General features: G+C 46.5%; 2 protein-coding genes across 2 annotated transcripts; both read right to left on the bottom strand.

Moving 5' to 3' along the window:
- Positions 1–3,739: 3,739 nt before the first annotated feature.
- On the bottom strand, positions 3,740–6,407 carry si:ch1073-459b3.2 (growth arrest-specific protein 1). Its single transcript, XM_062549850.1, has one exon. The coding sequence runs from the start codon at positions 5,971–5,973 to the stop codon at positions 5,173–5,175; it is 801 nt and encodes a 266-aa protein (XP_062405834.1). The 5' UTR covers positions 5,974–6,407; the 3' UTR covers positions 3,740–5,172.
- A 2,793-nt stretch (positions 6,408–9,200) lies between these two features.
- cplx3b (complexin 3b) lies at positions 9,201–13,627 on the bottom strand. Its single transcript, XM_062549241.1, has 3 exons — positions 13,273–13,627; positions 9,878–9,965; positions 9,201–9,551 (listed from the first exon to the last, which is right to left on the bottom strand). The coding sequence occupies exons 1-3, from the start codon at positions 13,434–13,436 to the stop codon at positions 9,327–9,329; spliced, it is 477 nt and encodes a 158-aa protein (XP_062405225.1). The 5' UTR covers positions 13,437–13,627; the 3' UTR covers positions 9,201–9,326.
- Between the last annotated feature and the right edge of the window lie 1,373 nt (positions 13,628–15,000).

The raw sequence follows: 15,000 nt of genomic DNA on the forward strand, positions 1-15,000 counted from the left end.
TGCTGTTTCTGTGAAGTGGTTTGTGCCAAATGGCATATGACGTAAAAGGGTATGGCCCAAATGTAGGCCATAATGAATGTGTCCTAACAGATATGATCATTTTGCTACCAAATTGCTCCTGTGTGTCAACATACCAAAGGTTCTTCATTGAGCCCTAATGACTCTAAACTTTATGAGACTCCAGCCAGTGATGGCCTTGAGTGTTCCTGTTGGTTTCCTCAACACATTCCTTACCAGAGGATCTCCCAGTTCGCTCCACATTCCTCAGTGAGAGACACGCGAAATACAATGACAGACATGACTAGAGACCACCATTGCGACACATTGTGCAAAAATCTCACAGGAACAAACAGCCCACCATAGTGATAAACATCCTCAGATCCCAGAGGCTTCACAAATTGGGATGATTGAGTTGGGAGCTTGTGTGCTGTGCGGTCATACTCATCAAAACGTCTGTTTTTCGATGCGAAACAGCACTGCCATTTCAGTGGCCTGTAACGGCTAAATGTTTTCTTTGCGTGACACAAATCTTTCTTGAGTTCATCTCAGTTTTCCGTTACTTGCCCTTCTTGTTCCAGTTACATGTCAGAGGCGGCCAGTTGGAAGAAACGTGATCCAGCCTGTTGGTGTCCACGGCCAAAGCAGGAAGCAGGAATAGCATTCAGCAGTGCTTTTTGTCATGCACTGGTGCATAACGTGCTGTTTCATCAATGGCATTCTAGTCTAATTAACTCTGAACATACTAACGAGGCAAACAAGACTCTATGGAACTTTCCAGCGCATAATGTCGCTTATGGGAAAAAAGATGGTCTCTTGTTTTTTATTAGTCTCTCTAACTGTTTCCTTCTCTCTCTGGTGCAATTTCTACTGTTATACACAAAATGAAATAACCATTCCCTAAGAAACAAGACATCACTCCAGAGAATCTTCTACTAATATTTTAAAATCTGGTTTTCCTTTTGGTAGTGTTTGCTTTTGGGGTTTCGGATGCACGTATGTGCAGTGTCTCATGTTGTTAGCTTCAAACATATCAGCCCATCTCCTGCAGCTTAAGTAAACAGTGCAATGTGCTGATGGTCGAACATGAATAAGGCTCCTCGGAGGTCTCTTTGTGGAGGACACGTGAGCTTTCGCAGATGGAGACCCCAGGCTCCCTTGCTTCCGCTGATCTGAGATGGCCTCGCTCTGCGTCCTACCGCCCCAAACGTCATCTCTCATTCCCCCCGATCTCTCTTTTGAGACAGAATGGGGGCTCCGTCTCAAGGGCCCCCTGACTCCCACTTTAACTCTCCATTCTGGGAGCAAATGTGGAGATTTGGTCTCAGTCAGACCACACTGTTGTGATTGTAGTAATTGTGGTGGTGGGGACTTACATTCCTCCCCATTTTCTAGGGGGTTGGGGTGCTGATGTGTTCTTATGTTCTCCCCAAAACCCTACAGAGTTGTGTGCCCGTGCTAAGGGCCCATAATCAGATCATGTGACAGTATTACTGGCAGGAGGGGGTTAGTATAGAGTGTGGTTGTACTTTCTCACGACTTTGACATGGTGTAAAGAGACACCATACTTCACCCTTCACCCCAATGCATTCTGGGATTAATTGGCCTCCATTTTAGAGCTGCCTGATCGGGGCCTCTTGTAAGCTGTCCCCTACGGTTAGCTCTCTCTCTCAGCTTGCTGCTGATACTGTCAATGGGTTCTGCCATCAGCCAAGTCAGAAAATGACTGGTGTGTATTTAGTGTATTTGTGGTGTGTGTGTGTGTGTGTGTGTGTGTGTGTGTGTGTGTGTGTGTGTGTGTGTGTGTGTGTGTGTGTGAGAGAGAGAGAGAGAGAGAGAGAGAGAGAGAGAGAGAGAGAGAGAGAATGTCAAATTAAGCAAGAGTGAGAGATAAAGTTCTGGGGTTAAATCTTAAGGAGACAAAAACAAAAACATCCCAAACACACACACATACACACACACACACACACACACACACACACACACACACACACACACACACACACACACACACACACACACACACACACACACACACACACACACACACACAAGCACGCACACACACACATGCACACGCACACACACACACACACACACGCACGCACACACGCGCACACACCCACGCCCAGTGGGCCTGGCTGCCATGAATGGTACATTGTACAGATGGGAGACTTGCTTGGGCTGCCCCCTAAATCCTTCTGTCACCCCTCTGTTGTGGGCTAGAGAGAAGAGGGGGCAGCGTTTTTAGGTGGGTGGGGTCAGGGTTTGTCTCCAAGGAGGCCCGAATAAAGCCAAATTTGAAAATGGTTCCAGCAACACTACGGCCTCTGTGAGCGTCTCCACCTCTCACGCCCCCCCAGCCAGTAGGCCCTCCAGCCTCCTATTTGTTTTGATTTTGTTCCCAGAAGCTGAGTGGGGAGGGGGGGTTAAAGGGAGGATGTAGGGCCGCTTGGAACACTTACGAGATGCGTGCTTAACGTGAGCCAAGTCTGCTACAAGGAGGAGGAGGAGGAGGAGGGGAAGGGAGGAGCGGGAAGAAGAAGAGGAGGAGGAGGTGGAGAAAAAGGGCGAGGACTACTCTCTAGAACCCCAAAAAGTCAAAACACAGGCTACCTTGTCATGTCTGCCTATCGTTCTGCCCACACACACACACACACACACACACACGCACAAACATTCTTGCTTGAGGGAAGGTTGTTGATAAACCATTGAGTGCTTCCTCTCTCTCATGCAGCCCGACTATCACCCCCGCTGACCAACCTAAGGCACCAATCGGACGCTTGTGGCGCAGCGATGGTGATATCGGGCTCCTGCGTTGTCTCAGTGACTGAAGGGTTACTCTGCAGGGACGAGACATTTGCAGCTCTCTCTCTCCCTCTCTCTCCCTCCCTCGCTCTCTCTCTCTCTCCCTCCCAGGGGCTCCAGTGACAGTGGCCTCGCCAGCTCTGCTGGCGAAAACAATGGAGGCTTTATGAGTGGCCCTGCATTGGGCCAACAAAAGTACTCACAGCCTTCCTCCCTCTCCACACTTGCATCTCAGCGCTGGGGCTGGATTTATGCTATAGGGTTACAAAGTCTAAAGCATTGTCAAAGATCAGCCTTCTGTTTAAAACTGCACCCCCCCGCCCCCATACACACACACACACTGAACTGAGATGTGGGCCTGAATCACAATGAGGACGTTTCCTCTGGTTCCCATTAGCCTTCCCATATGGTTATAGGTTGTGAGGCACTGATCCACACAAACAAGCACAAAATAATGTTGAGGTTTGAGTAAAATGTACTGGCAACATAGTTTGCTTTGTCATTCATATTTTATTACCTTAAATTTTCAACATATAAATATTTGTTCACTCTCTGTACAGGAAAAAAAAACACTTTGTGTAAACAGCCACGAAAATATCAGAGCTCACTTCTCTCAGATTAGGATTTAGTCTTAACTAAAGTGTGTTTTATTCTGGGACATCTCTTCAGTCCTCATCCAGGAAGCCAGTCCTATATATTGAACAAAAATAAACACACAATTTACACTATAAAGAAAAATACTGTTATTTAGCCAACCTTAGCTTTGTGTGTGTGTGTGTGTGTGTGTGTACATGAGTGCAGATACGTGAAGAGTAAAAAAAGGAACTAAAAGGAGATGCAACACTTGACAGAACTAGGTCACTGAAGGTGAAGAGACCAAGAAAGTGTGCTTCGTTCACCCCCCCCCCCCCCCCCCCACAACCTCCCTCCCCACAGCAACCCAGTCAGTCCCAATTCATCTGCCAAAACCCAGGAGGGCTTTTCTTCATCGCAGGCCCACTTAAAGGGCTGCTTCTCAGCTCCAGAGTCTAATATCAGCCCACATTCCACACTAGTTACACACTTCCTCAGGCAGCAAATGTAATAGCGCCGGCTAACCGTCCATATAGCTGAGGTTCAGGCAATATATTTTGTTTTCCAGAAAGAAAACACATTAGCCAGAACTGGAACTTTGTAATTTAGCTTGCCCCCTCCTCTCCTCACACTAAATTCATATTCCCTATGGAGACGTCGTCCAGTCGGGGTTAGAAAAAGAGCTCTAGGTCAGAGTCATTAGAAGACAAAAAAACAGACAGAGGAGAACAGAAAACAAAACAGCAGAAGCAGGGAGAGAACTGGCAAAAACCTTCCACTTTCAAAAAGTTTTTCTTTATCTCCAAGAAACACACATACAGTACATTAAACAAAAACAAAACAAAACAAAAAAATCCTTCAAAAAAATTGTGGTCAGTCAGAAGAAAAAAAAGAAAAGAAAACCGCACTGCATGGAATTCTAGTGAACAGATCAACTTCCATTCTTTCACCATGAACAAAAGTTACACAACATGGACTTGCAATCCCACGTTTGAAAAATCAGGCCAAATAACAGCACAGTGGTTGTGTTCTGGGGAGTCCTCTGACTGCCAGGAGGAGAGTAAAGGGGTCTGTAGAGGGGAGTGGAAGAGAGGGGGGAGAACAGGAGAGTTAAAAATGGGCAAAATGGGGGAATGGGGTAGCATGGGGGAGGGGTGGTGGTGGTGGTGGTGGTGGTGGGGGTGGGGTGACTGCTGAAGAGCCTCTCCACTTAATTTAGCGTCTTGATCCAAAAAGCCTTGTCTGTTTCCCTGCGACACACCACAAATATTTGAAGGGTGATGGCTGCAACAAAAGGGCCTGGCGCGAAGTGCAGTGCTGAGCAAACACGGCCCACTGTTTACCTCCAGTCTTAATAAAGGCATACTTCAAGGGCTATTGAGAGGAAACAAAACAAACAGGAAGAAAAAAAAAAGTTCAAGGGGGACACCAGGAGAGGGAGCAGGCCGGCAGCCTCAGTGTTGATACTCTTGTCATTCGGAGAGGGGGGATCAGACTGGGTCCACTTCCTCCTCAAATAATCATTTGTGTAACAGCATCCTACCCAGACACGAGTGTGTGAGATGATAATCTCCCCGTTTAAAGTCCATTCAGTGTCCTGGCTGAGGCGGCCTGAGGCCTACTCAGCCCTGGAGTTTGCATCCATTCTTACTAGGAAATACCAGTCAGTGTCTGTGGACTGTATTTAATTTTCATCCACCCCCCCAACTCTGTCTTTGCTATGGCAGGCTGTATCCAATCAGTAACATTCCAGAGGTGACCCATGGCACTTAGCCAGAGGGCCAAGTCGACTCCCTACAGGGTTAGTGTGAGAACCATCAACAACAACACCATGTGGCAGGGCAACCGGGGCGAGCCTGAATACGAAACCACCGTGTCAGGGTCCAGCATCTCGCGTTCCGTTTTAAACTCGTAGTCCTCGCCCTCATACTCGTCAACCCCCTCATGGTCTGACGCCACACCGCCGTCCCCGATGTTGCAGAGTTTGCTCATGTTTTCCTTGACCACCTCGCAAAACGGCCTCTCCACGCCGTCGCACACGCACTGGTTGAGCAGCATGCCGTTAGGAATAAAGAGCATTTGCTGAATGGTGCTTTTGCATCTGGACGAGCATTTCCGACCGTTAAACAGCTGACCACAGTAAGTCAAGTAGGCCGTCAGGGAGGATTGGCAGTTGGCATCCTCCTCGCAACGTTGACGCGCCGCAGTGCATCCGATGCCACCCGGTTGTGTCCGGGGCAGGCATGGCTCGATGGCCTGTTTCGACTTCCGGCACAGCGCATCCTGTCCACAGTCGCACGTCTCCAAGCCAGGCCCGCTGACGGTCTGGTTCAGCCTCACCAAGGCGCTGATGCAGTGGCTCGGACACTGACGCCTGTTCCCGCGGATGTTCCCCTCACAAGCGGACAGGTACTGGCTGTAGGCGAGATCACACTCCGGCTCGTCGTGACACCGGAGCAGCGCTTGCCAGCAAACTAACTGCGCATCCAACACCACGAACGAAAAGAAAAGCGCCAGAGCGCTATAACAAAATTTCATTCTTGGTACACGTCTGGTTAACCAATGCGCACTGTTCCTGCGATTGTGTCTGGACATTCATGTAGGCCTTCTTGTAAATAAAAACACAGCGTTAGAATGGACCAAAAAGCCAGTTCATGCATGTAGGAGCGCAGATTGCAAACTCTTCCAAACTACTCTTCCAAACGATCAAAAGGTAAAAGTCTCGGCACAAGATTTCACCCAGAAATGGTCGATTCCAGAACACGCTTGTAGTAAATCAGGAGCGTACAAACCGCGTGGTTAGTTTAGGTGGTTGATAACTGCAGTCTTCCCAGGAAAAGTAAACGTCCAAAGTATGTAGCTCAGAACAGAAGACAGCAAGCTAATTACTTTCCCCTCGGAATCCTTCATCTAATCTGGAAACTCGTCGAAATGTTTCCACAGACTTTGAACATTTCTTCCTCCGTGTTTTCCTTTTCGTAGTATTTTGATAAGTCCCTGGTCCTTACTGCCATACTCTCCCGCTATGCGTCTTTGTCCCTCTTGCAGTTACGCTTCACGCTTCGTTAGGCATTTCTCCACAACACCCCTCCTCCTCCACCCGCAGAAAAGAAAGTTTGCCTTCCCCCCTTTCTCAATTTACAACCCTCGCCTGGGATTGGTCGTTATTGAGGAGTGAGCCGTGGGACTCATTTCCATGGCAACACTGGGGTTTTTGGCAATCCGCGCGTAAAATACAGGATAAATAAAATGTGCACAAAGTTTATGAAACTCGCGAGATGTGTGGTCCCCCCTCAAGTAGTTCCATTCATTTGATTAAGAAATAACTTTGGAGGCGCTCGGGAGGGCAGACTGCCGAATCATACATTCCACTGACAGAAGCTCACATCTGCAACCCACCTCTCAAATTTGGAGCCCAGGAAAACAAATCTCCTTTCTTTAACAATAACCTAAGGAGAAAAACCTACGTTTGAAATCCGTTTCCCTGCAAAGTTTACGCTCAAAGTCCCAAATAATGACCACCCTTTCCCGCTTCTGGCGAAGGTTTTAAATCTTTGATTGATAGGAGAGAATGGAAGAGAATGGTATTTTCTAGCCCGTTTCACCTCTTTTGTGTTAGATTGGCCATGCAGTGGCCTTGTGTCTTTCTGTGCTGAAGATTGTTCACGCCCTGTGGGCAGTCAATAGAGAAAGGTTTCAGCATCAATATATTTTACAGCTCTGTCCATTCACAACGCACTCGAAAACTACCAATAGCCACGTCTTTCCTGCCATTGAAATGGAAACGAACCTGATGCGAAAAGAGGGAGCATACAGCGTCTCCCGGGCCGTTTGGCTCTTTTACAAAACAAAGTTTCAGACCGCCTCGTGGAGAACCTGGCCACGTTTGCACTGCGCCAGATGGTCGACTTTACAGTGCTGCATAGTGAAAACGTCGGTAAACGACTTTTTTGTGTCTATATAAAGCATTTACGCATTTACGAAAGTGGCTAAAGTAGAACTGTCGTTGGAAGGGCCGGGGCGAAATTCAAATGACAGTAAAACACATTGCTTTATTGTAGCACCATATTCTGGTCAAAGCTCGTCATAGTTCTAAATAGCCTATACAAAACTGAAGAATGCATGGAAGTTTAAGCATTTAGATAGTGTGCAACTGATAAGGAACCCCTCATTGACTCCTCTGCGCATTGGCCACTGATCAGACACACTAGCAGGTCCAGTACATGGATCTACCAACCTCAACCTGAATACAATAACAACATTTAAAGAAAATGGAGACATGCATTTGCATTTCAGAACAATGTAACAGCATACTGAATCATGTTTGAGTATGTGAAGTACCTGCACTGCAGGAATAGATTTACCTGCAGAAAAACGCTCTCACCTGGAGGTCCTGTGCGACGGAGAGGCGTGGGCTCCACCTGGTGTCCAACAATGGAACCACGGATATGAGTTATCAATGTAAGCGCTGCAAGTGTTCATCTCCATCAAACAAAGGCCACGATTTGACAAGATACAGGAAAGGAGAAACATCCCGCATCTTAATGTATACATCAAAAACAAGTTTATTACAGTTTCAACAGTCATAAAAGGACGAGGTCTGAATATTACATTTCAAAATGAAGTCCTTACAGCGCAGAAAGGAATCAATGTCTGTGGTCTATACACAACTGCAACCATAGAAAGATAATGATATTGCAAACGTATTGCTCTGTCTTATTAAAATATTTTTGCTGCATAAGTGGGCAGTAGACAGATATATTTCCACACTGGGAGCATGTAAAGCTATGGAAAAGCCCCAGGGGTTTGTCACAAATTACGATGAGAAGGCTGAAACTACCAGCTACAGTTTGTTGGCAGATTATGCATTTTGGGCAGTGCTTATCCCTTAATGTCAAAAGCACAGACTGCCTCTTTATGGAGGGACGTTTAAAGACAGTTAGAACAAAGTGATGGAAGAAGGCGGATGGACACCGGCATGTTTCCAAGGGATGGATCAGAATTCATGTATGTATCAGAGTCACAGTACAATATTACTCTCAACCAGTAGGGGTGACATTTTGGAGAACAAAAAAAACAAAAAACAAACAAACAAACAAAATGAAAATAGCAGCTAAAAGTCACCAGACCACCAGCACAACACTGTACCACTGAGACAGAGAGCTCTACAGGGCTATCCGGATGTCTGAAAGTCACTGCATGGAGATGGGTGGGGAACATCTGAAAGGGCAGAGTTGAAAGTTCAGAGGTTGGGGGGGGGGGGCATAGCTGGAGCCAAGGACACAGACCAGACACAGACACATGAAGGCCAAGGTCAAAGATGCAGGCATACAGTGATTTACATGAATACCCTTAAGTACAACAGCAACTTTTAATACATGTAGGCGGCGTTTTGTTTGCGAACACCACCCTGGACAGAGTTAGCTGAGGTGTGCGTGAACTACTGGCAGTAATTGGAAGAGTGGCTGCGTAAGTTACACAAAGGTAACAGCCTTTGTCACCAGGAATGTTATATCATTGGAAAGTACATGGTCACGTGCTCAGCACATACACAGCTACAGACTGGAAGTTTGTGACTGTGTGTAGATGTGGGTGTGTAATATGTGTGTGTGTGTGTGTGTGTGTGTGTGTGTGTGTGTGTGTGTGTGTGTGTGTGTGTGTGTAGGGAGAACTCAGTAGCATTTAACTTTGCTATAAGAGCTATTTATGCAAAGTGTATCTCTGGTAGACAAATTGATAGATAGATAGATAGATAGATAGATAGATAAGATAGATAGATAAGATAGATTAGATAGATAGATAGATAGATAGATAAGAGATAGATAGATAGATAGATAATCTAGTTATTGCAAGAGAATGAACGTCAGAGGGAGAGAGACAGATAGAGAGCTAGAGAGTCCAACAGAGAGAACGAGTCAGAGCTAGAGAGAGCGAGAGCAGGAGAGGGATCACATGAGGGCACACTTCTCGGCGTTGTTCTTGAGGTCCTCTAGCGTGGCCTGGGCCTTGTTCTTCAGGTGGTCCATGTCCACGTTCTGGATGCTGGACAGCTGCCCGAGGACGGAGGACTTGTGCTGCTCCTCCTGGTTGTCCTCGGCGATCATCTTGGCCAGCTCCTCGGGCAGATCCACGTCATCCCGCGCCGCCTGGATCTGCTCCGCGTCCAGCTCGTTCTGATGGACAGAAGAAGAGAGGAGGGAGGGAGGGAGAGGAAAGAGAGATGGAGAGATGAGATGGAAAGGGAGAGGGAGAGGAGAGAGCAGGGGTTGGAGAAAGGATGAGAGAGAGAAAGAGAGAGAGAAAGAGAGTTAAAAAGCACAAAGATGTTGGATAGATGGAATGGAAAGCAAATAAAGCAAGCATTATTCAGGAGATGAAAATGTCTTGTATCAACTTATCAGTGTTTCTCAATGTCTACTGTCAACATTCCTTATTCTCAGTTGTGTCCAGGTATTGACTGAAATAGCAAAGTCCTAAATGATCAGGAATGGTAGCGCACCTTTGGGAGTCTGTACTTATCCCGAAAGTGGGTCCGCACTGTTGCTCGCTCAGCCTTCTTCTGTGCAACGTCAGCCTCTCGCTCCTCCCTGGGAAACAAATAAATCCAAAGAGACGTCAGTGACAACACAACCAAGTGCGCGCACATGCACACACACACACACACACACACACACAGAATTGAAAATGTGTCATAATTACCTAATAAGCTGTAAAGACGTCCTTAAACCATCTGTCCTCCTCCATATCTAAACTGCTGGATTTAACACCCACATATCTACGGAATTTGGCATGTCATGCTTCAGAATTATATGGTATTTAAATTTAACAAATTGCATGTCACTTCGGCCTACTTACACCGAATGCCTCTCCAGTCAACGGTGTGTATACAGTATGTATACAAGTCACTCAGTTCAATGTTGTGTTACAATGCCATGTTTTACAACAAGCATTGTCTTATCCTCTCTTGAAACAAATGTGTTGTTGTCCCAATCTGGACACAGACAAGTTGTGTTATTTTCAACACATTCGAGTGTATCTTATCCATTTCTAAAGCTTTGCTACTGTTACATTGTTATTTGTGCTTATGCACGACAAAGCTTTATTTTGAATTTGAATTTCAAAATAAATGGAGAGCAAACATGTGAAACGTTTCTAGATGATATGCGTAATCAATGACATGTAGTGCAACAATCCTGCGTAATGCCCTCTAAATGAACCCATATGCAGCACCCCAACAGCAGATAACAGTTTGTACATTCCTTCAGCTATATTAAAAAAACAACAACCCAACTGTGGGATGGCCTGACCTCAATAGGATAAGAGCAGTGCCCCTGCGTAAGCCCAGATACCCAATGGCTTCCCAAACACACCCAAGAGACTATCAACAACACGCCTCACACACACACACACACACACACACACACAATAACACACATCATCTTGTAACAACAGGCGCAGAGAGGAGGGGGAACTCTGCAGGCCAGGCCAGCAGGAAGCCTGTGTGTTTATTTGTTTGTTTGTTTGTGTGTGTGTGTGTGTGTGTGTGTGTGTGTGTGTGTGTGTGTGTGTGTGTGTGTGTGTGTGTGGAAGAGTGTGTGTATGTTTGTAAGAGAGAGAGAGAGAGAGAGTGTCTGACTGGGAGGCTGAAAGGAAAAGACAGAAAGGGAAAGAGACAGAAAGTTACAGAGAGAGAGAGAGAGAGAGAGAAAGAGGGAGAGGGGGGGTCTGTCTGGTGAGCCTCAGATGTGGTTAGCTGCCGGTCCACTGCTCCCTGTAAAGAGATGTCTCTCCTTTGGGGGGTGGGGGTGGGTGCATAGCAACACTCACTCACACAGACTGACTGACTCAGAGTGACTGCCCCGCTGATGCTCATGGATTACTGCGGCAAAGGGCAGAGGGCAGCCCCAGCCCCGACCCCGACCCCGACCCACTCTCCTCCTCCCTCCACTGGTCTCCTTCAGACACCACACACACATCACTGCACTTTTGTAGTGATCAACGTCATTCCGAGCAGAATTTACATATTTTATGTAATATTATTCGGTTCTGACGTCCGTGTGGATTGCGGGGTCAGATGTTTTCAAAAGGGGCAACATGACGTCTTAATCAACCCGCATTTACAGTCTAGGCATGTGTGGTTGTGGCCCTCTGTCAGGATTCTATAAATACTCAGTAAATATCTGAGGAAGATGACAGAATTGTAATTAGACGTCGTGCCCGAAGTGTCTCTTGGAACCTCCGGTAGGGGGCAGACTTGGGATGGGCGACAGTTGAGAGGAGCCGGGGCCCGTTCGTTTCAGAGTGAAAGCCAAAATGTTGGTTTCAACCCAAAATGTTACACATTTTCGTTAACACAAATCCTTTAAATATATCTACACTTTTGACATTTGGGATGGCTCAATGACACCAGAGACACAGATTTAGATCATGTAGAAGTGTTTAAAGAAATCATTGCTTGGGCGGAATTTGACCTCTTCGTGTTGCATAAGCAAGGCCAGGGGTGATGTTGCACGCGGGGAAGGACCTGTTGTCAGCCAGTCATGTCGCATCACCTTGGTGCAGTGATGTCATGCTAACTTGTGACCTCTGGACTCGTTAATAAGACGAAAGGTGCTGATTTGGCGCTAAGAGCTGTTGGCATGGCGCACAAAGGTTGCGTGTTCTGGGGGTGTGTGAGAGCTACACCTCGGGTTATAACGGCACTAGCTGAAGTGCCAACTGTGCATGAAAATGTCACATGTGTGGGCATGCCATACCATACACCACGATGAAGCGCTGATGCCACCAATATGGAGAGCTAAGTCAAGAATCTCATTCTCGGCGTATCTGCGCTTGCTGTCTGTGAACGACGATGTCAGAGATGAGAAAACCTCTATTCCTATATCCACTATGACAAATCTGATTAGAATACAGACTGAATAAGGTGCACAAACCATAGTGAAATGTTTATCATTACAGCGCTACAATCCCTAAACACATGTAGGTTACACCGAACGGTTACTTCAAATCATCAAATGATAACTTGACGTACATACAAGTTACATAGGCTATACATGATCAACTATAATCTCTCTGAGAAACGCAGTGATGAAGCAGACAGTTCACAAGGACACATCAACCTAAACACGCAGTGCAAAGGAATGCGAGGCCAGCCAGGCATCTGCACTTTTCTGACTGGGGTGCTCTCTGCCAGACTCTGCCCAGAAAAGAGCACAGCTGTTACTTACACCCTGACACCCTCAAAGCCTACTCATAAACTGAACATCACATTAAAAATAAAAATAAAAACACTTCATCTATTTTTCCTGTTCTTCTCTGTATACAAATATATGGATTAACTAAATTTAAAAACGTTTACATAAAATAAATAATCATTTTGGCTACATCAATTGGCCTGTATGTAAATAATCCTGAACTCATGGGGGACAACGCAAAACATATGATTACTGAATGCATGAGACAATCCGACCTGATTTCTCACACTCTTTCGTGTAAAATATGTCTGTCTAATGGCATTCATGATAATCTCTATGGTTACACCTTGCTGCACCTGCGCTTTGCTAATGAATGGAATTATTTCCTGCTCCTTAATTAGAATGGGAGATCCAAGAAACGGGGGAAATGGAGCGCAATACCGTGCCTCAATCGCGAGCGCTATCTCCTCGAGCAGGGGAAGCAGCTGTGCGTGCGAGAGAGAGAGAGAGCTGTGGATCGCGCTGTCGCGCAAATCGGCGCGTGGCGCACGGGGGGGCACTACTCGAGCACTACTCTCCAACATCTCATTCATCTCCAACCAACTCTCATGTTTTAACGGCAGCCTATCGTAATCACTATCGAAATTAGGCTATTGAATGAAACTTAAGTGCAACCAGTATTATCAAGCCGTATGCTTACTTTTCCTCCTGCAACTGCTGCGTATACTGTTCGAACTCCTCTTCGGTCATCCCTTTGGCGGCCGCCTCTGTCTTCTCTCCTCCTTCGGGTTTGTCCACTCCCAGGTCTCCTTTGAGGTCTTTCAGTTTGCCCCCCACCATTTGTTTCACTATGAAAGAAGCCATCGTGCCGTTTCACGGAGTCCTTTATGCGCCGGTGAAACCCTTCCCCTCAGACAGGAGTTGTGGCAAAGGTCGCCTTGGAGATGTCCAGCGGAACGCGGAGTAAATCCAACGAAAGGCACTTCAGATGTGGTCAGTGGACGATCACACTCATTCGTACGACAGAGATAAACAAAAGTACCCCCCCAAACAGTTTCCTGAGATGTGTCCTCCCCGTGGGATCGCAGCGATTAACGTTTCAGCACTAACGTCAGCGGACAGCTCCTCTGCCGCGGCAAGGTTAGTCTCTGAAGAGCAGCCGAGGACTGAGTCAACAAGTTTGACTGCCCATTCGAACCAATCCTGTTTTTCCTCACCCCAATCCCCCCTCTCGTATTGCCCAATCCAATCTGTGTCTGGATTACGCGCTCTTTTGTATGATGCGCTTGGCACACATGGTTAACTGTGATTCGCCGTCTGAGAGCAACTCGCCTCTGCCTCACGTAGTTGCCTGTCTGTCTCAAGAAGCGAGAAACACACGTGACACGTTGGACTGTGTGTAGCAGTTGTATTTTATTTTCATGTGTCCACTTTTCTCTTAATTCCTAATTGCTATGGACAGTCGTATTAACACAGTGTATGTCCACATCTTAGGCTACACATTTTAGTAAATTGCTGGAAAATGGGCATATATTTTAACCTTGTCTATGACCATTAAGGAAGAATGTCATGAAGTTGCTTTACAAATTAGGGTGCCCATATTCAGGGATGATCTCCAGACAGGAGATCTCCACACACTATTGCTCTGTTGCCATTGATGGGATGGCTATAAGAGCAGTGCGCGCACACAGGCACACACACACACACACACACACACACACACACACACACACACACACACACACACACACTCAGTGACACAAGTGACTGAATGATAACCGTGTGGTTGAGAAACACACCAAAGCTGCTCTATGAGCTTTATGCAATATGCAGTGCTGCTGTGTAAGACCATTTAATGGGATGGCTATAGGAGCAGTTTCTTGGCTGGCTCTGTGTAAAAATGACACACACTGACACACACCCACACACACACACACACACACACACACACACACTCTTTATCCAGTGATAGCCCCATGCACCAAAGGATAATCCATCCAACTTCACAGTGTGCCCTCTCTGGAAAACAGGGGATACAATAAACTGCTAAAACGCGTGTCAAATTATAGCAATTAAAAAATCCAAATGAACACACCCCCCACGCCAAACACAGGGCGCTCACTGCTTCAGTAGGATTAGAACAGACGGGCCATATCCCAATGTGCGCGGTAGGTGGGTCAGACTTCGGTACCTAGGGACTTTCAAATCCCCTCAGAACATCAAAGTCTCGCTACATCCGGCAAATTGATTTACAACATTAAGAATAAGGGCAAATGAAATGCAATCTCTGAAAAATTGAAAACAGAATTGTATCCTCAGGCGATGTTACTCATTTAATCAAGGCCTTGCCTCGTAACGGATGTACTCGCTCCCCCACTTAAATCGACAGCACGTGGGCGATCTATTCACGCGTTTATTCCGGGGCCTG

Source organism: Sardina pilchardus, chromosome 11 (assembly GCF_963854185.1).
Source record: "Sardina pilchardus chromosome 11, fSarPil1.1, whole genome shotgun sequence".
Classification (NCBI taxonomy): domain Eukaryota; kingdom Metazoa; phylum Chordata; class Actinopteri; order Clupeiformes; family Clupeidae; genus Sardina; species Sardina pilchardus.

Coding starts and splice junctions, on each gene's coding strand:
- cplx3b (XM_062549241.1), bottom strand. CDS start 13,436: ATGGCTTCTTTCATAGTGAAACAAATGGTGGGGGGCAAACTGAAAGAC. Junction 9,966..13,272: donor CAGCAGTTGCAGGAGGAAAA/GTAAGCATACGG, acceptor TTTGTTTCCCAG/GGAGGAGCGAGAGGCTGACG. Junction 9,552..9,877: donor ATAAGTACAGACTCCCAAAG/GTGCGCTACCAT, acceptor TCTGTCCATCAG/AACGAGCTGGACGCGGAGCA.
- si:ch1073-459b3.2 (XM_062549850.1), bottom strand. CDS start 5,973: ATGTCCAGACACAATCGCAGGAACAGTGCGCATTGGTTAACCAGACGT.